The sequence below is a fragment of the Balaenoptera ricei genome, chromosome 10 (assembly GCF_028023285.1).
Source record: "Balaenoptera ricei isolate mBalRic1 chromosome 10, mBalRic1.hap2, whole genome shotgun sequence".
Classification (NCBI taxonomy): domain Eukaryota; kingdom Metazoa; phylum Chordata; class Mammalia; order Artiodactyla; family Balaenopteridae; genus Balaenoptera; species Balaenoptera ricei.
In genome coordinates this window covers 102,562,549-102,587,751 of record NC_082648.1, presented here as the reverse complement: position 1 = coordinate 102,587,751, position 25,203 = coordinate 102,562,549, and the positions used below count along the sequence as shown (strand labels likewise).

The 25,203-nt window shown below is 46.4% G+C and overlaps 2 protein-coding genes across 2 annotated transcripts in view; one reads left to right on the top strand and one right to left on the bottom strand.

The window, feature by feature from the left end:
• Window positions 1-10,510: 10,510 nt before the first annotated feature.
• RIBC2 (RIB43A domain with coiled-coils 2) lies at window positions 10,511-21,042 on the bottom strand. Its single transcript, XM_059934899.1, has 7 exons — window positions 20,929-21,042; window positions 20,047-20,128; window positions 16,570-16,914; window positions 15,438-15,556; window positions 14,146-14,373; window positions 11,737-11,903; window positions 10,511-10,589 (listed from the first exon to the last, which is right to left on the bottom strand). Exons 1-7 carry the CDS (start codon window positions 21,040-21,042, stop codon window positions 10,511-10,513), a joined length of 1,134 nt encoding a protein of 377 aa, XP_059790882.1.
• A 339-nt stretch (window positions 21,043-21,381) lies between these two features.
• Window positions 21,382-25,203, top strand: part of SMC1B (structural maintenance of chromosomes 1B) — an 84,727-nt gene continuing 80,905 nt past the window's right edge. The window contains exon 1 of the mRNA XM_059937143.1: window positions 21,382-21,490. Within this exon, the coding sequence (XP_059793126.1) occupies window positions 21,382-21,490 (109 nt within the window). The remainder of the gene's footprint in view (window positions 21,491-25,203) is intronic.

The following is a 25,203-nucleotide window of genomic DNA, read 5'->3' as shown; positions in this document are numbered from 1 at the left end:
ATCATGTGGACACATTGCACGTGATCAGGAAGACGCCTCGCTTGGAAAATGTACCCGAGGCGCCTGCTCCATACTCCCCACCACCGCGCCCCGCCAGGTGCCTGCCTGTGACCAGGAGAGAAGCATGGGGACCAGCCACCGCCTCAGTGCACCGACGCTGTAAAGTGGCTGTCGCAGCCCGTTACACCCACAGCCTCCAGAGCAGCCCCGTCTATCTGCCTGGAGAGACCAGAGGCACACGGGGAAACGAGGCGGCCGGGGGTCGGGGCCCTGCGGAGGGCTGGTGCATGCGAGGCAGAAACGCCACCTGCTGGTGCACTTCAGCATGGGCAGCCGGCAGCCAGCTCGTTTCCCACTGTCTGGTAGCAGGTGTGTTAAGGCCCTTCCTTTTGCTGTCTTGCTGGGGGTTGGGGTGGCGTGGGGTCTTGGTTTTTTTTCTTTGCATTTCCATCATTCCAAAAAAAATTGCCTCGTGCCCTTTCCAGCCAACCCCCATCCCCTGACCTAGGCAAACACAGAATACTTCAGCGCACTGTAGAACTTCACATATAGACAATTGGATTTGTGTACTTTTTGGGGTCTGCTACAATGTTTCTGACTACAGTTTCTGATTCATCCATTTTGTTGGGTATATTAGTAATTTGTTTCTTTTAATCAGTGAGTGGTACGGGTGTCACATTTGTTTATCTGATCACCTGGTGATAGACATTTTTGTTGATTCCAGTTTGGGGCTATTATGAATAAAGATGCTACAGACACTTCTGTAAAAGTCTTCTTGTGGACATACGTTTTCATTTCTCTTGGAATAGTTGGTCATAGGGTAAATGTATGGTTACTTTGTTAAATGTTAACTGTACGGTTAAATGTATAGTTAAATGTTAGCTTTAAATGTTTATGGTTAATTTTGTGAAAACTGCCTCTTTTCCACCAATAATGGATTAAAGTTCTAGTTGCTCTGCATCTTGGTCATCATTTGGTATGGTTGTTTGTTTTTTTTTAATTTTAGCCATTCTAGTGCCTATGTAATGGTATCTCATGGGCTTTTGAAACATTGAGATATAATTCACGTACCATAATATTCACCCTTTTAAAATGTACAACTCAACGGTTTTTAATATATTCACAGAGTTGTGGAACCTTCACTACTATTTAGCTTCACAACATTTTCATCACTCCAAAGCCCTTTAGTTCCTGGCAGAACACTAATCTACTTTCTGTCTCTATGGATTTGTCTATTCTGGACATTTCATATAGAGGGAATGATAAAATGTGGCCCTTTGTGTCTGGATTCTGTCACTTAGCATACTGTTTTCAAGGTTCATCCACATTGTGGCATTTAACAGGACTTCATTCCTCTTTATGGCCAAAGAATATTCTGTTGTATGAATACACATACACATTTTGTTTACTCATTCATTGTCGATGGACATTTGGGTTGTTTTCAGTTTTTGGCTATTGTGAATAAAGCTGCTCTTAACATTCATGTACAAGGTTTTTTGGGGGGTTTTTTTCTTTTCTTTTTTTTGTTTTGGCTGCACTGTGCAGCATGCAGGATCTTAGTTCCCGGACCAGGGATTGAACCCTCGACCCCTGCATTGGGAGCACAAAGTCTTAACCACTGGACTGCCAGGGAGGTCCCATGTACAAGTTTTTGTATGGGCATGTTTTTACTTCTCTTGGGCATATACCTAGGAGTGGAACTGCTGGGAAACATTGTAACTCTGCTCCACAAATTCCAGCTTCCCCAACTCTGAGCGCTTCCTCCTTAGCTCAGTGAGGTGAGTGTACTCTGCTCAGCCACCCCTCCCCCTGCCAACGTACAGCAACGCCTCCAGGGAGAAGTCCTGGGCGATTATATAGCTCACCTTGTTCCCTTCCCTCAGGGATCACGGTCCTGCGCTATCTGTTGTCCAATGTCTGAAAACTGTTGTTTCATTTATTTTGTCCAATTTTCTGCTGTTTATAGCAGAAGAGATAGTCCAGTTACTCCATCAAGTCTGGAAGTGGAAGACCCATACACTTTACAGATGCCTATATCTGATAATTTCATCATCTAAAGTTCTAGGGAGACTCAAATCTGGCTGGTTGTTTCCACTGACATTTACTCATGGCAGGCTGTTGTCTTATGTGTTTTATATGTTTGTGTGAGCTTGTCTTTGATTGAATTTAATCTGGGAGAATCATGAGAAGTTTAAATTGGGACTGCTTTCTTCCAGAGATTATTTGTGTCAGCTTCCGTTAGGTACAATGGATGCAAAATTAATCCGAGAGTACTTAAATTTAATTTTTCTGCTGGGGATTTTTCTCACGTGTTTGAAAAAATTAAAATTCTGGGGTTATGTAAGAGTGAGCATACGGGTGTGAATTTTCAAAGACCACCATCATCATCACTATCACCACCATCACCATCATCATTACCAGCATCACCATCATCATCACCGTCAACACCACCATCATCACCACCATCACCATCATCTTATCACCACCATCATCACCACCATCATCATCACTATCACCACCATCACCATCATCATCATCATTACCATCATCACCATCATCATCATCATCATCACCACCATCATCACTATCACCACCATCACCGTCATCATTACCATCATCACCATCACCATCATCATTACCAGCATCACCATCATCACCATCAACACCACCATCATCACCACCATCACCACCACCATCACCATCATCTTATCACCACCATCATCACCACCATCATCATCACTATCACCACCATCACCATCATCATTACCATCATCACCATCATCACCAACCATCATCACCAGCATCACCATCATCATTACCATCATCACCATCATCATCACCATCAACACCACCATCATCACCACCATCACCATCATCTTATCACCATCATCATCATCACCACCGTCATCACTATCACTATCTCAGCCACAGTGAAGACTCACTGGTTTCTAGCAATCTCTCTGTCCCTAAGAGTGTAGCCACCTTCCAAGTTTTCAGATTAATGCTGAGGTCTCAATTTTGATGCTCACCCTTTACGAGGGTCTCTCATCTTCCTCCTGATTATTAGTCCCCAGAGCTCTGGGTTTCTGTTATCAGCCTTTGCCACCAGGGCAGCCCCAGCTTCTATTTTTTGTTACCGTTCACTGTTCTGGTTTCAGTGCATTGTTCCTTCTTGTGTGTGTGTAACTTTTTCATGGTTTCATTTACCCTCTTGTGAGCTCAGCAATGCATATAAAATGCCGGCTGTAATTTCTTCAGGATCTAGCTGAATTGTAGTGGACAGACTTTTTAGGATATTTAATCTGCCGTAGACATCATTCCTCTGGAAGCAGAAATCCTCCACCTCGGTGACTTCATCTGTGAAGAATGGGGACGATAATCCTGACGTCCGAGGACTGTTGCAAGGAGCCGAGATGTGTGCAGGGAATGTACTTAGCATAGCGCGTGCCACAGACGCAGCCTGCCTGCAGTGCCCTTTCTGAAGTGGGGGGTAGACCAAAGCGCCAAATGCAACACGACGCACTGTCTACTCTTCAACAAAGACAAAAGTTAGGCCAGGTGCCCAGGACAAAAGCACCACCTCAGTCTGGGGAGTTTGTGTGCTTGAGCTAGGCCTCTCTGTGGCTAGATGGCCTGAGCACTAAAGCAGGAGTCAGCATGACCCGGGTTTGGATCCCTGTTCTTCTCTTCTCATGCTGTGACATTATTTCTCTCTCTAAACCTCAGTCTCCTTAACTGTGAATCAAAGTAATCGACAACTGCCTATCTCACAAGTTTGTTGCAAGGATCCAATGACATCATGTCAGTGACACTTGTCTACAATGCAGCATGTAGATATCAGAGGTTATTAGGCAGGTAGAACTGGAGAGAGGGAGGTGGCTTTTTGAGGCTACGGTGCTCTGTGTCCATGAAAGGGGGCTGGCCGGTAGTGTTACCAAGTCCAAGCTCATACTGCCCACAGCTCGATGGGCCAATATATTGAGAGACAAGTTGTTGGGACAGGGAATAGCAACTTGTTTGAAAAGCCAGTGTATTGAGAAGACGGTGGACTCATGTCCCAAAGACCCATCTTGCCTGAGTTAGAATTCAGGCTCCTTTTATACGAAAAGGGGAGGGAGAGTAAAGTGAAACACTTCCTGGTTCCCATCAGCCCCCAGAGAGGATGTGTTCATTTCTTCCTGCCTGCAGTCATTCACAGGTGGGCCTGGGCAGGAGGTTTCCTGTGAGCTAAACAAAGGTATTTTAGCTTAACGCTCATGACCTGGGAGGCAGGGTTCCCAGAGATGGGCCACTATGTATAATTTAAGCTTATAGGCAACATCCCTTTAGTGATGAACTTGTAATAGAACACAAAGGTTCTTCCCCATTACAGTAGCAAGGGTGGTAGGGAACACTAAGGGTAGGGAGATTGATGGTGATTCAACTTATCTGGGTTTGAAACCAGCTCCCCCGCATTACTAGCTGTTTGACCTCCAGCAAGTTGATGACTTGTCTGCTCTTCAGCTTCCTCCTCCGTAAAACGAGGATAAATAGCAACCATGCGGTTGTTGAGACAAGCTGATATTCCATGTAACACACTTCACTGAGTTCCTGCCTGGCACATAGTAGGTGTTGGATTAGCAGGAACCGTTCCTATATTGGGGGATATTTGGAAGCCAAAGAAGTGTGGCGTAAGCATAACTGGGCTGTCAAAGATTATGGAGGAACATTTTACACTTTAACTATGTGAAATAAGTGTAAAATTGGATACGCGTGCTGCAATTTGCATATTTGGAAAACAGACAAAAGCAAGAGAAAAACACTCAGCAGGGGCAAGAAGATTCGCCAAAAGTTTTAAAAATAATTGCGTCAAATGATTTCGTACCAGTCCCTTATGCTGAGGATATATGCTTTTCCCGTAGAAGATGCTTATTAAAAACTCTGGAGTGAGAATCTTGGAAGACCAGATGATATGAAAGGGCCAAGTTTTGCATGAAATGGTGTGGGCAAGAACCAATTAACATTTTATCTTCCTTTGGATCACAGTTACTAGAGGGTACAAACCGCTGGACAAGTTATACACAGGAAGTCTGAACAGGTAAGGAGCCACTGACAAATAAAAAATGTTTCCAAATTATTTCTTTTTTTTTTTTTTAAATTTATTTATTTATTTATTTATTTTTGGCTGTGTTGGGTCTTCGTTTCTGTGCGAGGGCTTTCTCTAGTCGCGGCGAGCGGGGGCCACTCTTCATCGCGGTGCGCGGGCCTCTCACTATCGCGGCCTCTCTTGTTGCGGAGCACAGGCTCCAGATGCGCAGGCTCAGTAGTTGTGGCTCACAGGCCCAGTTGCTCTGCGGTATGTGGGATCTTCCCAGACCAGGGCTCGAACCCGTGTCCCCTGCATTGGCAGGCAGATTCTCAACCACTGCGCCACCAGGGAAGCCCCCAAATTATTTCTTTAGTCAATCTACCCTTTAGCAAAGTCAGAAGCGCTGACCCTTGAGTACTGACTAGTAATAGTAACAATTTTGCTAGGTTTTCCTAAAGGAGGGCAGTCCAAAGAAAATAGGCAGGGAAAGATACTAGTAAAAACATTGAGAACCAAAACGATGTTTCTGATGTGTGCAAAGATACACACTATTGAACACACAAACTGTGTTGTGTGCAATTTCTGTTTATATTACCTCATCAGTAAAGATGTCCTATTGGTGAAACAATGACCCAGGATTTAAATATTCGTATTTGCCACTAAGATACTATGCAGCGTTCAGGGTCTTGATTATACAAAGGCTCTTGGTTATACAACACCATCCACAAACAGATACTAGGACAAAGGAGGAACAGGGCAGTGGGCCCTAGACAGGAATAAAGGTGCACAGTTCACTTCTACATTATGCAGTCATGAAACGCTGCATGTGCTTTTTCTCTGTTGGGCCATCTGTAAAGTAGGGATAAGAGGATAGACAAAGGAATTCGGTTCTAGGATTATACCCCCTAGACTGCAGATGAATTCAGTTTCCACATACTCAACTAGAACAGACTGGCAAGGCCAGGAGTAACACAGAGGCTACAAAGGAGACTCCTTGAATTATTTAGCATAGGGCTAATCCTCCATTTTTCAGTTTTTCCCTCCATCATTCTGAACACTAGAACTTGAACTCAGAATAAAGATAAAGAACAATGTGTAAGTGACTTTTTTCCCCTTCCTAGCTATTTTATGGCTTCTTCTTTTTTTTAAAAATTCTGATATCATTTATTGGCACAAAAATTATCCAGATACAACATGGTGTCTAGACATGGCTGCACTGTATACTTTGTGCATTTAGTTTAATATTTCTTTTGCTCCTAATTCCCAACATGTACTAGACCTTCCCCCTTTGTGTCAGCACCTCCGTGACAGCATTTCTGTATTCCATGGCTTCTTCTTTTTTTATAAATTAGACTTTATTTTTTAGAGTCTAATTTTTTATAAATTAGACTTTATTTTTTAGGTTTACAGAAAAATTGAGTGGAAAGTTCAGAGAGTTCCCATATACCTACTTCCCCACTCCCCAGTTTCCCATGTTACTAACACCTAGCTTTAGTGTAGCACATTTGTATAAATTAATGAGTCAATAGTGAAACATCATTATTAACTCAAGTCCATAGTTTAATTAGGGCTTGCTCTTTGTGTCATACGTTCTATGGGTTTAGACAAATATATAATGACCTGTATCCACCATTGTAGCATCATACAAAATAGTTTTGCTGCCCTAAAAATCCTCTGTGCTCCCTTTATTTACCACACCCGCCCCCCCGCCCCAAATCCCTGGCATACATTGATCTTTTTACTGTCTTCACAGTTTTGCCTTTTCCAGAATGTCATAAAGTTGGAATCATACAGTCTGCAGGCTTCTCAGATTGGCTTCTATCACTCAGTGATATGCATTTAAGGTTCCTCCATGTCTTTTCATAGCTTGATAGTTCACTTCTTTTGAGCAAAGAATAATATCCCACTGTATGGCTGTACCGCTGTTTGTTTATCCATTCTCCTACTGAAGGACATCTTGGTTGTTTCAAAGTTTTGGCAAGTATGAATAAAGCCGCTGTAAATATACATGTGCAGGGTTTTGTGTGGACATAGGTTTTCAACTTATTTGGATAAAGTCAAATGACTTTTGAATCCTCTTATTTTAACTTTTCTGTGCTGTTTTGTTTTAGATGGGTCTTTTGTAAGCATCATATAACTGGAATTTTAACTTTTTAAATTTTTTAATATATTTTTTAAGTTCAGAGTGATTTTATTAGATCAAATATTCTGTTTTTTTTAAACATCTTTATTGGAGTATAATTGCTTTACAATGGTGTGTTAGTTTCTTCTTTATAACAAAGTGAATCAGCTATGTGTATACATATATCCCCATGTCCCCTCCCTCTTGTGTCTCCCTCCCACTCTCCCTATCCCACCCCTCTAGGTGGTCACAAAGCACGGAGGTGATATCCCTGTGCTATGCAGCTGCTTCCCACTAGCTCTCTATTTTATCTATAGCGTATATATGTCCATGCCACTCTCTCACTTCGTCTCAGCTTACCCTTCCCCCCTCCCCGATAACTGGAATTTTTAAAAGCCAGTTTGTGGAGAGATAGACAATGAAGCAAATATTAGCAAAATATTAATTGTAGAATCTAGGTAGTAGGTGTGTGAGTGTATTGTATAATGATTTCAATTTTTCTGTATGTGTGACATTTTTCATAATAAATGTTGGGGGAAAAAGTGAAAAACCAAGAAACAAAACAAAACCCTCTGGAGTGTGTGTGTCTGTAAAATCGTAACGGGGCCATTCAGAGGAGCCATGGAGAGGGTCCCACACCTGGAACCTGGCTCTGCCTTCCAGGTGGAGGCAGGTTACTCAACCTCCCTTCTTTTGTCTTCTCTCGGCAGGATGGCAATCACAACATCCAGGGATGCACGGGTGTTGCAACAACCTACCCAGCACTGGGCCTGGGATGCGGTATTTGAATTAGTTGAATTAATCCCTGGGGTTCATTCATTTTCCTGCCTGAGAACCACGGGGAATGTGTTGTGCTGCTGGTCACCAGCAGAGGGCGCACTTAAAACAAGCAAATGTCCGGGTTTCCCGCCTCGCCTTCCTTTCGGAGTATTTTTTATAATGATGCGAAATTCAACTCTACTCAATGCTCTGTGGTGACCTAAATGGGAAGGAAATCCAAAGAAGAGGGTATATATGTATATGTAGCTGATTCACTTTGCTGTACAGCAGAAGCACAACATTGTGAAGCAACTATACTCCAATAAAAATTAATTTTAAAAAAAAAGATGCGAAATTCAGAGTCAAAGCAAGCCTCTCCACTTTGGGCCTGTGATTCCAGGCATATAACTGGTATTACTGACGACTGCAGGGTCCTCCTAGCGCCATCTCCCTCCTAGCCTGTGCCCAGCAGCCCGGTGTATGATTCCACCTCCCACTCCTGTGCAAGGACCTACTTCCATAAATGGGTCTCCCACTAGACTGTGAGAGATCCTAGCCCAGGGCCTGGCACAGCGTCCAGGATTTGAAGAGCACTCAATGTGCACTGAATGAACTGACATCACCTCCCATCACTCACTTTATCTCCCTGCCCAACTGTAGGAGGATTAACAGTCTACACAGGGTGTCACTCATCCAGGGCCCTCCCCGAAGCGTGGCTTCTTCAGCCTGGGCAACAACATTCTCAATGGGATTATCCTGGGAAGCAAGCGGGCAGGTGCCCCTCTGCATTCCCCCCATTAAGGGTTGAGTTCTGCCCTTCCCCCCCAAAAAAGGTATATTGGATTCCTAACTTCCAGTACCTCAGAATGTGATCTTATAAATAAGGTCATTGTAGATATAGTTTAGGTAAAGTCATTAAGCTGAACCCTAATCAAATACGGCTAGTGTCCTTATGAACAGGGAAAATTGGGACTCAGACACACAGGGGATGAGAATGCCATGTGAAGATGAAGGCACAGATGTGGGTGATGCAGCTACAAGCCAAGGAACACCAAAGGTCATCAGCAAATCTCCAGACGCTGGGAGACAGGCCAGGAACAGGTTCTCCTGCAAGGCCCTCAGAAGGAACCAGCCCTGTCGACACCTTGGTCTTGGATTCTGGCCTCCAGAGCTGTGAGGAACTGTACATTTCTGTTGTTTAAGCCCCCCAATGTGTGGTACTTTGTTATGATAGTTCCAGGAAACTATACCCCCTCAACATGCTTCCCTAAAGGATGTTCAGCTCCAACTGATCCACCTGGGAAAACCCTGCCAATCCTCAGGCTCTGGTTAAACATCAGCCAGTGAAGGGTTTCCAGCAGGGGAGAAAGTGTTTAGAAGAGGGATGTGGGCTAAGCAGCCAGCACTGGTGTATCCAGCTCCACCCTGGCTAATGATGAAGTGCCACCAAGAGCTGCCACTTGTCACTGGCCATATGGATATGGTCCTGCAAGAAGCCTACACGGAGAAGGCAGAGGTAACTGGTCGGGACCCAGTCATCTGGACCTGGGAGCTAGTGACCCCGTTACTGCTGGACATACTCTCCCCCTCCCCCCGTGTAAATTGCCTCCCTTCACCTCCCTACTGGCAAATTGCAAAGCACGGTTCAAGACTCCGCAGACTGCTAGTCGTCCCCCACTCTGTGTTCGTCCATCTTTTATACCATTGTGGAATTATTGCCTGTCACGTGGTTAGCCAGCAAGGCTCCGCAGCCTCCCCCGCAGCGAGGCATGGTCACATGACTAAATTCTGACCAATAGGGTGTGAGCAGAGGTGAAATGTACACTTCCGGAGCCAAGGCCTTGCGGCTGTGCTGCGTTCACCCACCCCCTTCCTTCCCGTTTTCTCCTGCCTGCTGGCCTGAATGTGATAGGATGGTGGGAGCTGGAACAGCATTCCGGGACCACAGGATGCGAGATGGCAGAGCAATGAGGGAGCACTGCTCAGCTGGGGCTCTGACGAGAGGAGGAAATAAACTTCTGCCTTTTTGGCCACTCGTGTTTTGGGTCTTGTTACCGGGAGCCAGGAGAGAGAAGTGGTTGAGAGCCAGACACCCTGGGTTCAACCCCAGGTCCACCACGTCCCGTCAGCGTGACCTTGGGCAAGTCACTTAACGTGTCTATAGCTCAGGCTCTTCACCTGGAGAATGCGAGTAATAAAAATACCCACCCCGGGCTGCTGTGAGAACCAAATTAGTTAATTCCACGTGAAGCAGTTAAAATGATGCCCGTGAGTATTGGCGATTGCACCAGCTGAACCTAGAGTCTAATACGCAGGCTTTCATCCCTGTATCTACAGCACCAGAGCTGCTCTAGAAATAGTCCGAGCTGAGTTGAACAGACACTAATGCTCCTCATAGAAATACAGGAAGGGGTTTAATCAAGTTTTGTCTACGGTGGAAAAGTTAAGTTCAACAGTACTTCTGGACCAAAGAGCGCCTTTTTTTTTTAACAGATGGGACTCTTCAAGGTTACTGCCCTTTATAGGTAAACGATTCAGAGGGAAAGAAGGTGGCTTTTTCATTATCGACTTCTTGTATTAAATTGTGCGAAATAATCTTCTGTGGGATGATTTGTACAGATTTCCTTCATATATTTTTTCCTGATAATAAAACAAGGAGAAAAAGAAATCAGGAAATGCCTAACTTCCTAAACATTCTACTGTTTACTTGGTGTGTTAACCCCAGGATACAGAGTGCATTCCAGCCCTACGAGCTAAATGGGGAGGAAGGGGGCATTTCGTCGCTGCTGATTAGTTTAGGGACCTGCGCACGTGAAATGTGGGGATATCTTAGAATTCCATGATTGTAAAGACATTTGCTCATCCCATTTGATTTCTGTGAGATTCTCTCTTAATTCTCCTTATTTAGGCCCCCAATGATGGACCCACCGATAAACAGACATTGGAAAAAATACTGGTGGATCCCATCCGAGTTCAAGCTTGATGAATAGATAGATAAATAAGTAAATAAATAATGGGGTTTTTTTTTTAGTGACAAATTCACCTACTGATCTGCATTTGACATTTTCTGTAGCTGGAACTCTGAACTACTCCTGGGGCCTGTCTGAAATGAAGAAGAGACTCCAGACTTGTTCTTGGCAGCCCAGGAACCCCTTCCTCTCCCTGGAGAGCCCTCCCTGCAGTCGGCAGCTGGCACTGTCCTCCCCCACGTCTGAGCCACGCAGCCTCCTCCTGGAAGCCCCCCTGGCGCCCTCCCCTGGGACTCCTGGTGCCCTCCGTGTACTCCATCACCAGCACCCGTGTCCGAGCCCGCTGGGGTCCGCCAGTGCCCAGGTGAGGACCGTCCAAGGAGGGGTGTTTACAGGTTGAGGGCACAATGGAATCTCAATCCCTGGTCTGTGTGGGGACTGATGGTTTCCTAGCACTTAATTTCTGGCTTCTTAGCTCTGAGTCCTTCTTCCCCTTCTCTTTAGCAGGAGGCTATGCTATAGCCCCAACCACTGCTGCTACAGGGCCTCTGGTGAAATATACCCCAAGGGTCCCGAGCCCTTGGGTGGGAAGGATTCAGGGAGGGTGAGCCAGGGGTCCAGAAAAGGACGGTGCCTGCTCTATGGGCCCTGCATGGCCAGCGCCTACCCCTGCTTTCCCCGAGCCTGATTCCCTCGATGATGCCCCCAATTCCCACCTGCCCCCCTTGACCCTAGCCTGATCCCAGCCCCCTCTGCCTGCCCTCCCCACCTGTACCCCCATCTCCCCGCTCCCGCCCAGGCCCCCGCCTGGCACTGACTGTGAAAGCTGCTCCTTGGCCAGGCTGAAGTTGCTGCAGTCCAGGGCCCTGCGCAGGTCATGCCGTTGGCACTGCTGCTGTCGATCACACAGCAAGGCGGCACGAGCCCACTGGACCCTCTGCCGGTCCCAGTGCATGTCTCGCTGGCGCTCTTCCTCCTGGAGCCTCTGGAGAGAGGAGAGGTGACTCACCACCGCCTGTCCCCAGCAGAAGAGCCCCAGGGGATTGTCTCTAGGAGCCGGCCTTTCATTGTACAGATGGAGAAACTGAGGCCCAGAAGGGGGCAGGTAGGTGAGCAATGTCATGCGGGAAATCAGAGGAGACCCCCCCCCCGCACCTGCCATCATGCTGGTGGCCCAGCTGATTCCCCCTCTTGGGAGGCCTGCGCTGGCCCTCTGAGCCTGAAGGGACAGCAGAGTCTCGGTTCCAACAGTGGCTCCCAGCCCAGACCTCCGTAAGCAGGGCCCACGGGTGTCAGGTCCTCTGCATCTGGGATGCTACCAGTGGGCAGTGGCACCACCTGGCTGGACACTGGGGTCCTCTGGTCACTTCTAGAATGTGCTGATGCCACAGCCCCACCCCGGGACAATGGCTCAGGATCTTGGGGGTGAATTTCTCTGTGCCCTTTACAGCAGAGTGCCTTGAAAGTATTGTCTGCACTTGCTGTCTCCTTCCCCTCCTGCCTGTTCTCTCTCCAGCCCATTAGACAGGCTGCTACCACTCCACCAAAGAGGTGACTGCCCAGTGCTGGGTCCTGCATCCAGTCGGCAGCCCAGCAGTGGCATTTGACCCAGGGGTTCCCACACTCCCTCTGAATTCACCACTGCTTGCATCCCTCCTACCTCTCTGGCTGCTCCTTCTCAGGCCGCTTTGCTCTTTATAAACGATGGGGGTGGGAAGGGAGGGTCCCTCTGTCTACACTCACTCCCTTTGTGATCTCCAGGTTCCCTGCTTTAAATACTCTCAGTGCAGTGATGACTTCCTGTTTATGTCTCCAGCCCAGATCTCATTCTGAGCCCCAGACTCTACATCCAGCTGCCTGATGGGCTTTACTTGGAAGTTGTGTCAGAAAATATAACTTGTCCACCAGTAGCCATTTTTCCTTCTTCCTTAATAAAAGAATCACCAGCACTTCACTGCCTGGAATAAATACTACATTTCTTCTTTATAGTTAGGGGCAACCTAGTGACTGAGTTGTCCAATGAAATGTAAGTGGAAATGTCTTGTGAAACTTCTAGGAAGTGTCCTTAGCGTTCTTCCCCCTTCCTTCTTCCTGCCAGCTGGAATATGCATATGATGACTGGAGCTCAAGCAGCCATCTTGCACTAAGAGGTGGGAACCAAGTGCTGAGGATGGCAGAACTTTAATCAATGGTCGTGGAGCTGCCATACCAGCCCTGGGCTGTTTGCTTAAGGATTTAGTCTACATGCAAGAGATAAAGTTCTATTTTGTTTAAGATGGTGTTATTTGGGATTTTCAGCTGAATCCTAGCAGATATAGATATCTAAAGAACATTGCACACAACATATCCAAAATTGCGCTTGTGATTTCCATTCTCCCATGATCTTCCCTCCTGGACTTGTTTCTCCCACCATCTTCCCATCTCTGTAAGTGCCAACTCCTTCCTTCTCGTTGCTCAGGCCAGGAAGCCTGGAGTAATCCTTAACTCCTCTGTCTCTCATATGCCATGCCAAACCCTTCAACCGATTCTGTTGACTCTAACTTCCAAATACATCCAGAATCCGACCACTTCTCAGCACCCCTGCTGCCAGCGCCCTGGCCTCAGCCAGCACCATCTCTGACCTTGACCATCAGCCTCCCCAGTGATCTCTCTCCTTCCCGCCTTATCCCCCTAAGTCCACCCTCAACACAGCGGCAGGAGGGATCCTGTTAACTGTGAGATCCTGTCTCTCCTCTGCTCAGAACCCGCCAGAGCTCCCCATTTCGGTCACAAAAAAGGCAAAGTCTTCCCCGGTGGCCTGCCAGGCCCTCAACCCTCTGCCTCTTGGACCTCATCCCACCCTCTCCCCTCCCTCCACTCCAGCCACCAGATGCCTCCCTTCTCTGAACAGGTCAAGATGGCCCTTCCTCAAGGCCTTTGCCCTTGCTCTTCACCCCGCCTGATCATCCTTTCCCCAGACACGTGCAAGGTCCCTCCCCACCTTCAGCCCTTTGTTCCAGAGCCATTGGTCCCCTGATGACCCTCTCGCGCCCAGCAATCTCAGCCCCTTCCCCAGCCTCCTCCCCTCCCTAGCGCTTGTCCTCCTCTCACTAGAACACAGACTCCTTGAGGGCAGCTTCTAGGGCCGAGCGTGACAGTGGCTATAACTAGATGCTTGAGGAAGGTGGCAGGGAGCACAGGGCCCCATCTGAGGGCTCGGGGGGTGGGGGGGTGGGGGGCACAGGCACCAGCTTCTCCTGGACTTGCTGTTTCTGAACCAGGCGGATGAGCTCCAGCTGCTCCCGGCTCATGCCCTTCCAGCGGTCGGGGACCACGCGATGGGGCCCGAAGGAGCTGGCTGCCTGCTGGGGGTTCTCCGAGAGCAGGTCCCCACGCAGCAGGTGGGAGATCTCGGCCAGGTTGTCCTCTTGGTCTTGTTTTTTCTCTTGAATTTTCTTTTCCGCTGACTCCAAGGCCTGAGCAGGGCAAGATATTAAGGGAGATGCCCTGAGTGACCCCGGTGGGACTGAGGCACAGGCTGGCAAGTCTCACTGGGGGCCCTTGAAGGAAGAACGTGCTAAAGGGCACCGGGGATGGGGGGAGGTGTAGACTCATCAGGCATGGATGTGGGGAGGCCCTCAGACCCCCAGCTGCCTGGGAGATGCTGGGTGAGCGGGCTGGGCTCGGGGAATCACTGCCTGTTGGTCGCACGCATAATTGCTGCACGTCTTTGTTTGCAGTGATTTGCCAAAGCAGGGAGCTGCCTCCCCCTGTTAGGCTGCCATCTCCCCTCGGCTTGGCCTCACCCACCCCAAGACAGGGCTGTGTACCCCTCCGTGTGGTCCTGGTCACCCTTGGACGGCGGTGGGCCACAAAGAACAGCCAACCAAGTGATTCACAGCAGTGGTGATTTCTAAAAGGTGCTCCCACTGCCCGGCAACCTCAACCCCAGGGACAAATAAATTCCTGGCCAAATCCCTATTCACATGAGGATGATGGGTGGAGGGAACGGGCCCTGGCTGTGTGACCTGGAGCAAGTCACCTGCCCTCTCTGGGCTGCAGTTATTTCTCCATCAAGTCAAGAGACGGATTAAGAGACATTTGTCAGTGTTACCAGTTCTCTTTAGTAATGAATGGACAGGGCACTTTTTGAGGTGCCCACACACAGCAGGTGCTCACAAGGAGGCCAGCTCAACTACGTTACGTAAGCCCACGCTTTGCAGCTGGACAGGCTGGGATTTGAATACTGGACTCGCGGTATTTGGAAGTCCAGTATTTGAATCTGCCAAAGCAAATCAGATTAGTACTTAGGCATCCCAAAGAAAGTCAGTTCCCCACTCTGAGCCCGTTTCTTTATCAATTAAATTGGGTTAATCGTGCCCCTCTGAAAGGGTTGTTGAACACAGTGACTAATAAGAGCAGCTGATTGTTGCAGGGATTAAAAAGAACTGCTATCATTGATGAGTCAAGGAGGCTGGGGCATGCCGGGGAGGTGGCTGTGTGTTTGTCTTCCCCTCCAGACAGAGCCTGGGGTATACACCTGCTTCCTGTTGAATTCTTTCACAGCTGCACAAACCGCCTTTCTGGTGGTGCTTTCCAGATTCTGTAAATGCTTGGCTGTTTCGTCAAACTGCAGCCTTGTCTTCAGGTAGAGATCCTCTGAAAGGAAGCAAAACGCAATCAAACCTTGCGTGCCTGCCCGGAGATCCTTCCGAGATGTGCAGAGCACCCTGCGGAGAATCTGTTTCTCATCACGGCCCCATCCAAAGAAAGGGGGTGCGTCGGAAGGCTGTGGGAGATTGACACGAGTCAAGTCAAGTAAAGCTCTTAGATGGGTGCCTGGCAGTGTCAGCAATCACCACTGTGGCCTGGTAACGTCTGCTATGGATTGGTAATGTCTGCCGTGGAACCAGCGGAGAGGGGTTTAGAGGGCAGCATAGCAGGAGGTAAGGTCAGACTTTTTGGTCCTTGAAATAAATTTGGCTTTTATTGAGTAAACTGAGAAGCTATTGGTTTTGAGCAAAGGATCCAGCTTAACTTTTAACGGGATCACTCTGGCTGCTGGGTTGAGAAAAGACTATGGGGAGACAAGGGCAGAAGCAGGGAGACCAGTTAGAGGTTATTGCAATGATCCAGTTGGGAGATGCTGGCTGCTTAGTCCAGAGTGGTAGTGGAGGACATGGTGAAGGTGGTTGGAATTTGGGATGACTTGCTGCTGGACTGTGTGTGGCATTTGAGGGAAAGGAAGGAGTCAAGATGACTTGGGTTTGGGCCTGGGCAACTAGAGGAACAGAGCTCCCATTGATGGAGGTGGACGGTCAGGTTCAGGGGATGATCAGATTTTCTTACTGGACACGAACTGATATAGGCTGGACCTATGTCTTGGCCCACACACTGAGGGCCGGGACCGATGCTGAGTTACCCTGAACTCCAGCATCCCACTGGGGCCCGGACAGAGCACAAGCTCAGAAGGTGTTTCCTGCATGACAGGCACGTGGCTGAAGATATTTAAATCCTGGAACCCGGGTTCTCATGTCTCTTTTTTTGGCCACGTGGCCAAAGCAGCATATTAGTGAGACTTAAAAGACAAAATGAAACAAGAAAAAAAAAGGGGGGGGGATTGATTTGTTGAAGAAAGTATTGAGACCCATCTGTCTTTTTTGTTCCATTACCTGCACATTTTTGGTTGGCACGGGCGATCTTCCATTCCCTTTGCTGTTGCAAGGACCATTCCCTGTTTTGTTCCTCTTGGAATTTCTTCCTCTGATAGAAGTTTAAATCCTCTCCCATGAATTTCTGCATTCCTGATATTGTATTCCGAGCATCATTATCTGACTGCCGGGCTGGAAGATCTTTCTTAAGGGCTAGGGGGTCGGAGAGGTCAAATTCACGGCGAGTTTCTGGCTTCTGAAAGCTCTGTTGGAAATCATTGATAGCTTTACAGAGATTTTTCCTATCTCTCCTTTCCCGGTTTTCTGATATGCATGTGATCTTGTCATTTTGCCTCATTTCAGCAGCTAGAAGAGATACAGCATATTCATCAGCTTAAGATTCAGAGGAAAGACATAAATTTGAATCTGAGGCAGGAGATAGATGGGCCCCAAGCTAGGCATTTACAACTGGCCTCCCGTGTACATTTCATGGAGCAGGAAAAAGTGGGCTTCGGGCCAGACACTTACAACTAGTCTCCTGTTTGCATTAGGACATAGATGGGCTCCAGGTTAGACATTTAAAATCAGCCTCCTGTTTGCTCTCCGAAATGGAAGTAACAACAGAAACAAGGTAAATAGCCAGGCTTTGTCTCCTGAGGATGCCTGAAGATAACAGTTGTGGCAGGAACAGAGAGGGGCTAACCTTTGTTTGGGTAAAGGATCAAGAGGTCACATATTTCCCATCCTTGGGGCAAGGGAGACATTGCACATGCGCAGAAAGGCTCCTTGGGGGTCAAAAAGGAGGGGGCACCACCCCATAACAGGTGATGCTAAGGCCGTCCCACAGGCCTCTGGGCTGAAATCCCATCTTGGAAAAAAAGTTGCGCACGCATGCTGGGGAGGGGCCTAGGGCAGGTCACGTGTGGAAAAAGAAGCCAGGTGATTGGCCAAAGGTAAACAGAGACCCGGAAGAACTGCCCTATATGAATGACTTCACCGCCTCTTTACTGGGCTCCTCCTCATTAGGGGGGCCGCCCACACCTTTCCTCTCCGGGTGTGCATCTCTGCCCTGCTTCTGTCTTAACTAAGCAAACTGTTTCTCTGTGTGCTCTCCCACTTGTTGTGCTGTGTCTCTAATAATAAACTTTGTACCTGTTTTTACAGTTTTTGCCTCCGTGAGAAATGAATTTTTCACCGGGGTCAAGAGCCAGGGGGTGTGGTGGCTGGGATTCCTGGTTTTCATCCAAGCTCCCCAGGTTCAATTCCTGGGCAGGGAATTAAGATCTTGCTTCACGCCACCACTTACTGCTGCCTCTCCAAGATCAAATCCACTTAAAAAATGATTTTTAGTGATTCTAAAGTAATCCAACCTTCCAAAAAGTTAACACAACCATTAAAGGATTAGTATTCTGAATATTTAAAAAGCACCTACAAATCAACTTAAAAAAAAAAAAAAAACAACCTAACCAAAAAGGGGGCCAAGGAGAGGAAAAGGCAAATCAATATAAAGAAACCTGAATGATCAATAAACTTGTGAAAAGATCATCAACCTTACAAGATGGGAAACATCCAATGAAATGGAGAAACATTTCAAATGCGAATAATAGCAGGTATTAGTAAGGATGTGGGGAAACAAAGATTTCTCGTTTACTGCTTGTGGGAGTGTAACTTTTATAACTTTGGAAAGCCATTTGCCAACATCCCGTAAAACTGAAAACATGCACATACTATGACCTATCAATTTCATTTCTAGGTACACCAGGGACATGAACATTGGGACAAAATGCAGGACAGTCATTAACATTGTTTGTAATTATTTTAAAAAACTGGAAAAAATCTAAATCAGCCACCAGTAGAGGAATAAAAAAATTGTGGTTAAAATTCATATGACAAAACATCATAAAGCAATTAAAATGAATATTCTGTACATAGATCACCTCTAAATTCCAAAAATAGATTGGTGAATTTTTTAAATGTTGCAAAAGGATACATTCAATATAACATCATTTATGTAAAATTTTAAAACACACACACAAATTTTATATTGTCATGGATGTACATACCTAAATAGTACAAGTACAAAAACATGCATGGGAATGATCACACCTCTGAGAAGGGAGGAAGAGGAAAATGGTAAGGTGGGGGAGAGCTTTAGCTATGTCTGTATAACATTTAATTTTCAAAAAGCATTTCTTAAGATATCTAAAGCCGGTTTGGCAAAATGTTCATATCTAGTCTGGTGGTGGGTATGTATATGTCTGTCACGTCGTTTTTGTACGTTTGAATTATTTTTTAAAAAAGAAATTTTACTGAAGTATAGTTGTTTTTTTTTTAAACATTTTTCTACTATTTTTTTTTTTAATTTAATTTTATTTATTTATTTATGGCTGTGTTGGGTCTTCGTTTCTGTGCGAGGGCTTTCTCTAGTTGCGGCAAGTGGGGGCCACTCCTCATCGCAGTGCGCGGGCCTCTCACTATCGCGGCCTCTCTTGTTGCGGAGCACAGGCTCCAGACACGCAGGCTCAGCAATTGTGGCTCACGGGCCTAGTCGCTCCACGGCATGTGGGATCTTCCCAGACCAGAGCTCGAACCCGTGTCCCCTGCATTGGTAGGCAGATTCTCAACCACTGCGCCACCAGGGAAGCCCGAAGTATAGTTGACTTACAATGTTGTGTTAGTTTCTGCTGTACAGCAAAGTGATTGATTCAGTTATACATACATATATTCTTTTTCATATTCTTTTCCATTATGGTTTAACACAGGTTTGAATTACTTTAAGCTAGAATTTTAAAAGGTAAAAGGTTTAGAAAATATGAAACAGTATAAAGAAGAAAATCAATTTCACTCATCATGCCATCACTCCAACTTTACCACTGCTGACATTTTGGTATATTTCCTTTCTGTATTTTTCTAAGCATATTTTTATGTATTTTAAAACATATATATTTATATATGTATTTAAACTTAATTGATAACCCACTGTATATACAATTTTGTACCCTGCTTTTTTCTATTTAAAAAATCCTTATAGTGCTTTAAAAGAAATTGCTAGACGTGATGGGGGAAAAGGAATACTATTTGAGTATTTGATCTAAGAGCCAGAACACTATTATTTGAACCATATCTGGTTCTGAGTCAGCTCGGGGGTATGAGCTCAGGCTACTGTAAACAGCTGTCCCTGGTAGAAGGTCTTGAACTTTTTGGCAGAAAATGTGTGTGTTTAAAGATTTTCATACCCAGTTTTTTAAGAAAACAGAGAAAAACATACATTTATCCTCACAATTTATTTCCTACAGCTCACATAGAATTCAATAGCTGTTTTTTTTTTTAAGTGAGGAAGCATCAGTGCATTAAGTTAATTGAGCACAAGAAATTGTGAAGTTTTAAAAGGAGGAAGAGCATGAAAATTGCAACTTTTTACATATGTGAGGAAATGTGAACTGGGGTGTAAAGGCACACAGCCCTGAACCGCTAGATGGCCATTCAGGGAATGCTCACCAAAGGTTTCCTGTCTAGCTTTTTCAGTTGCTTCTTTTATCTTCTGGTCACAAACCTGAACATCCCAGGCTTCTGTGTCTCCCTGGGAAAGGAAAACAAAGGGAATTAGAGCCAGATAATTTGATTCAGTTGATAACAGTCCTACTGTAAGCCAAATCTTGTCATACCCGGATGCTTTTGCTTATAGCTGGTTCTTCAGCCTGTCTTAAATTTCCCCAGAGCTTCCTTCTCCCCTTTTCAGTCAATAGATCCTCATCCTCAGAACACTGCTTAGGCATCACCTCCTCTGGGGAGTCCTCTCTGATTTCCTCTCCCAGCCCCAGTTGGTGCTCCCTGGCAGCCTTTGCTTGCCTCCCTCACAGCACTGACTCCACTGCATTATAATGTGACCATTTTAATGCCTGCCTCCTCCACTCTGGGCTATGAACTCCTCAAGGTCAAATATTGCCTTGTTCCTCATCTCCTGGGCCCAGCTCAGGCTTGCCACAAAATAGGAACTCCACTGGCATTTGTCAAATGAACGGACTGGAGGGAATTCCTGGCAATGTAGAAAGTCCGGCTCAGAGAGAGGAGAATCGCGTTCCAGTCTCTGGCCATTAACTCCAGGCAAGCTCTCTCCCCACTGCAGGACTCAATTTGCCTGTCTGGCAAGGGACAGGGGGCATTATTTGGTCTGTTAAGGTCTCTCCCATCCTCAGCAAAGTCAATACATGGAACAAGTCTTCCCGGCAAAGCCTGGAGCCGTCTGCAGCGGTGCCTGGATCAAAAGTTTCATTCCAAGGGTTCATCTCCTCTTGTTTCCCGCCGCCCGCCTCACTCGCCCCCAGCCACTCCTCCACATTCCCGCCTGGCCCCTTTCCCTTCCGGGCTGGAGGATCTCACCCCGATGATCCTGTTCCTGGCATTGAAGATCCGTTTCTGCCTGCGCAGCTCCGCATATCTCCTTTTGGCCAGGCCTAAGTCCTCCTCCAGGTCCTTGGGCTGCGCTACCTCCATGACTGCGAATCGCCAAGAAATTCTGAGGTTTTTAAAACTTGTGAGATTAAAAGAAAAGACAACAAACATAAAACAAGCTCAAGCCAAGCGAGGCTGGCTCCCTAGGAGGTTGGGCTGGTGGGATCCGAGCCTGCTCCAGAGGCTCTCAGTCCGGCCTTCTCCCACCGCTCCAGTGGCGAGAAGACCCGGTTCCTCGGAAACGTAAACAACTTCGGTTGCTAAGAAACATCGCAGGGCTCGCCCGTGTTCTCGCTTTCCTCTCGCGAGACAGCACGAGGCCCTTCCCGCGCTTTTCTGGCCGGCGTGTGAGAACGCGGCTGAGGAGCGGAGGGCGCAGCCATGGGTCGTTTGGAGCTGCTGTTTGTGGAGAACTTCAAGTCGTGGCGGGGCCGCCAGGTCATAGGCCCCTTCAGGAGGTTCACCTGCATCATTGGCCCCAACGGCTCCGGTAACTTGGAACCTAGAACGCCCCCGCGCGCCGCGGTCGTCCGGGCCTCTTCCCCCCTGAGGGGACGTGAGGGTGGCCTCGCGGCCTGGACTCGGGCTCGACTCTTGCTGTCCACCCCGGGGACGGGGGATGGGGTGGGAGGCGACCCTCAGACTCCGCCCAGGGCGGGTTGGAGGTGGCAGGGAGCCGCTGCTCGCCGTCCACCCTAGGCTGACCCTCGCCCTCTGCCCCGGACCCCCGACCCTCGGACGGCACCCCCAGGGGCCTGCGCCTCGCCCTCTGCCCCGGACCCCCCGACCCTCGGACGGCACCCCCAGGGGCCTGCGCCTCGCCCTCTGCGCCAGACCCCCGGCCCTCGGACAACACCGCAGGCCAGACCCCCGCCCTACCCCCCACCCGAGAGGTTCCACCCTGGACCCTCCTCTCTTCCCCCCCGCCCCGCTCCCCTCCCCCCCCCCCCCCCGTGGGCTTCTTCTGCCCTCCGCTTTGGTCACCTCTCCATCCCCTTCCCTTTCCCATCCAAAAAGATTAAGTGGGAGCGAGATCGGGAGGAAGTCATTGGTTCCAAGGAGCCCGAACAACCATTTGGATCCAAGGAAGCTTCGCAGGAATATTGTGAAAATGGCCGCGTTTGTTGAACTTATTCCTGAGTTCCTGGCCCCGCTCTTTTTGTTTAATCCTCACAAATGGGTATGATCCCCATTTTACAGTGGAGGACACTGAGGTTCAGAGGGGCCAGATGACTTTCCAAGGTTGCCCAGTAAGTGGCAGAGTCTGGACTGGAGTTGGGGCCTGGCCAGGCTCCCTTTGGCTCCGTGATGGGAAACAGTGGGGTGATGAGCAGAGCAGGTGGAGTGGGGCCTCAAAGGATAGTGACCTGGAGAGTCTTCTGAAATCTGGAGTCTCCGGTTTGGCTCTCTTAGCCCAGCTTTCCTTTCTTAGCCTCAGTAAATCAATTTATTTGACAGACGTGAATAGGACACTTGAATGTGTGCTTTTCCTGCACACCAAATCTGGAATATAATTATTGTGGAACTGTTGTGAAATTTCTGTTGCCTTATAAAAACAGCTGCTGTTGAAGGTTTTCTTTTGCACTTAGTATATGCGAAAGAATACCTGAGCTTAGATGCATTCACATATTTGAAGATTTCCTTGCCTCTTCTGTGTAATATATTTCCTCATTTTCACTTTATTCTGTTATCAGAAAACATTGAAAAAATAATTACTGGAATCACTCCTGCACTGTTACCCTAACTAATCTTCTCCACTCTTTTATCGGGAAGTTGCTGAGCCCACCACCAGGGAATTTTCACCTTTTAACTGGTGATTATGTGAAGGGTTGCTCAGTTACATTTTGCAACTCCAAACAGTGCAATACTCGGAATGAGTATCTGCGTGACGTCTTGAACATCATTTAGTCCACTTGAACTACATGCCCGTTACCATTCAAGATCCTGTGAAAGTGGTGCTTTGAACTTGTGTAACCTAGTGCCAAACGAGTTTCAAAATAATATTATTTCTTTTCCTAATTTAGAAATACTTTTTGTGATTAACAACATATCTTAACGTGATTGTGAAAATGCCTTTACAAATCCTCTTGCCCTCCCTAGATCCACATGCCCTGGAAGCTCAGCTCCCCTCTAGAGAATCACTGGTATCCTAGAGACTATGCTTAGAACCGGGTAAAGCCAGTTGTGGATCATTTCAGCAGTGTCTTCAATACCATCTCTCCACAACAGAAATTTCTGGTTTACTTGTTTTTGAATTTTGCCTAAAGTGTTCACATTCTTTTTGCTATATGAAGGCCCAAACTCAATATAGTACTTATCCATGACCGATTTAATGGGTGATATTCTATTTTTGTTCATTTGAACACTTGTTGGTAGATCATCATTTTTTAAAATCTTACAGAATTACTGGCACATTCAGATAGAATTTGTTAAGCCAATTGATAATTTCCCATCATGCTCATTTCCTGTTATAGTTTAATTTAGTTAGTCATACTTTTTGTAATAATTTTCTATTGTCACCACCTGCCAAAACTTGACATGTTCTCATTTGTTTGTTTTTATCTATTTATTTTTTAATTTTTTTACTTTTTCAATTTTTTGGCCACGCCGCATGGCACGTGGGATCTTAGTTTCCCAACCAGGGATCGAACCCGCACCCCCTGCAGTGGAAGCATGGAGTCTTAACCACTGGACCACCAGGGAAGTCCCTTGTTTGTTTTCAATAAAATCTAATTTGGGGCTTTTTATGGGTAGCAGAAATTTTTTATTTTTAGTTTTACATTCGTGTTTTCCACTCAGATGAAGCAAATGGTTGTTGCCTATATATAACGTTAGGAGCAGAAGAAGATGTGTAGATTAAGACAGCTCCTGCTCTGAAGGTATAGGGAGTATAAGAAAATGACACACTAATTGAAATAGAAAGCCAGATAACACTGTTTATGAAACTTTAAACACGAAAAATACAACATCTGATTTGGGGAGTTTTGGACAGGAAGAGGTGAAGATTAGGAAAGCTTTTCTAGAGGAGTTGGCATTTGAGCTGGGCTCAAAGCGTAAAGAGTATTTTTCCAGGGGTTTGTGAAAGTCTATTTGTGGGGCAGGTAATAGTCCAAATTGGCCAGAATATAGTGCATATGTAGGGAAGTGGTGGGATATAATGGAATTCTGTTGGATAAGTCCTTGCCAGAGTGAAGAGTTTATATTTAACTTTCTGGAAAGAAAAGTTAGACTTTGAAGGATTTTTATCAGTGAACTACCACGAGGGTGCCTGAGTCTGTCTAAGGCCATCCTCTCCACTTGTGCTTTAGATCCTGTCCCCTCCTTAGTTCTTTGCTTTTGTAATTATTATCTTTCTCTCTTGGATTGTATCTTTCTCCCTTATTGGATAATTTTCATTGGCATAAATACATACATGCCTTATGAACACTCAGGACATTGAGGATCAGTGGATGTGTGAAAAGCAAGTATAGTACAATGTTAATTATAGAATTTAGCAGTAAATATATGGATTTTTACTATGAAATTCTTTCAACTTTCTTGTATGTTTGAAAATTTTATAATGAAATGCTTGGGGGGAAATCCCTTGAACCTCACTGTTTCCTTAGGCTATTGCCCCATTTTTTTTTTTTTTTTTTAATCAGTACAGCAAAACTCTTTGAAACCATTGTCTGTAGTTCCATTCTCTTCTCAGCCCCCTTGGTTCAGTTCTCAGCCTCAAAGTCTACTGAAATGACACTTATCTAGGTCACTATTGTGCTATATCTTATAAAAGACAGCGGTTAGTTCCTTGTCCTCATCCTGTTTGACATTTCAGCAGTATTTCATTCATTTAAAAATAATTGAGTGCCTACTATATGCCATGCACTGTTCTAGGTTGTTGGGGATTCATCAGTGAACATGATATAAAAATTCCTGCCTGTATAGAACTGACATTCAAGTGCAAAGAGACAGACAACAAACTAAATATGAAAAGTATATAGAATATTAAAGTGTTAAGTTTTAAAGAGAAACAAGGGAGGGGAATAGGAAATGCTGGGGGTGTTTTTAAAGAAGTTGGTCATGGGAAGGCCTTGCTGTCAAGGGGGCAAGATAGACCACATTTCATCTCTCCCTCCTTTCCCCAGGTGGTCTTATCCAGTCCCATCCTTAAGCTACTGACTTTCCAAATTATATTTCCAGCCTATAATATTTAGCATTTAGTTT

Excerpts from the sequence above, each read along its gene's own strand:
- RIBC2 (XM_059934899.1), bottom strand. The coding sequence starts at position 21,042 with ATGGAGGTAGCGCAGCCCAAGGACCTGGAGGAGGACTTAGGCCTGGCC. Across the intron at positions 16,915-20,046 it reads AGCTAGACAGGAAACCTTTG|CTGCTGAAATGAGGCAAAAT; the intron begins GTGAGCATTCCC and ends TATCTCTTCTAG. Across the intron at positions 14,374-15,437 it reads AAGAATTCAACAGGAAGCAG|GCCTTGGAGTCAGCGGAAAA; the intron begins GTGTATACCCCA and ends TGCCCTGCTCAG.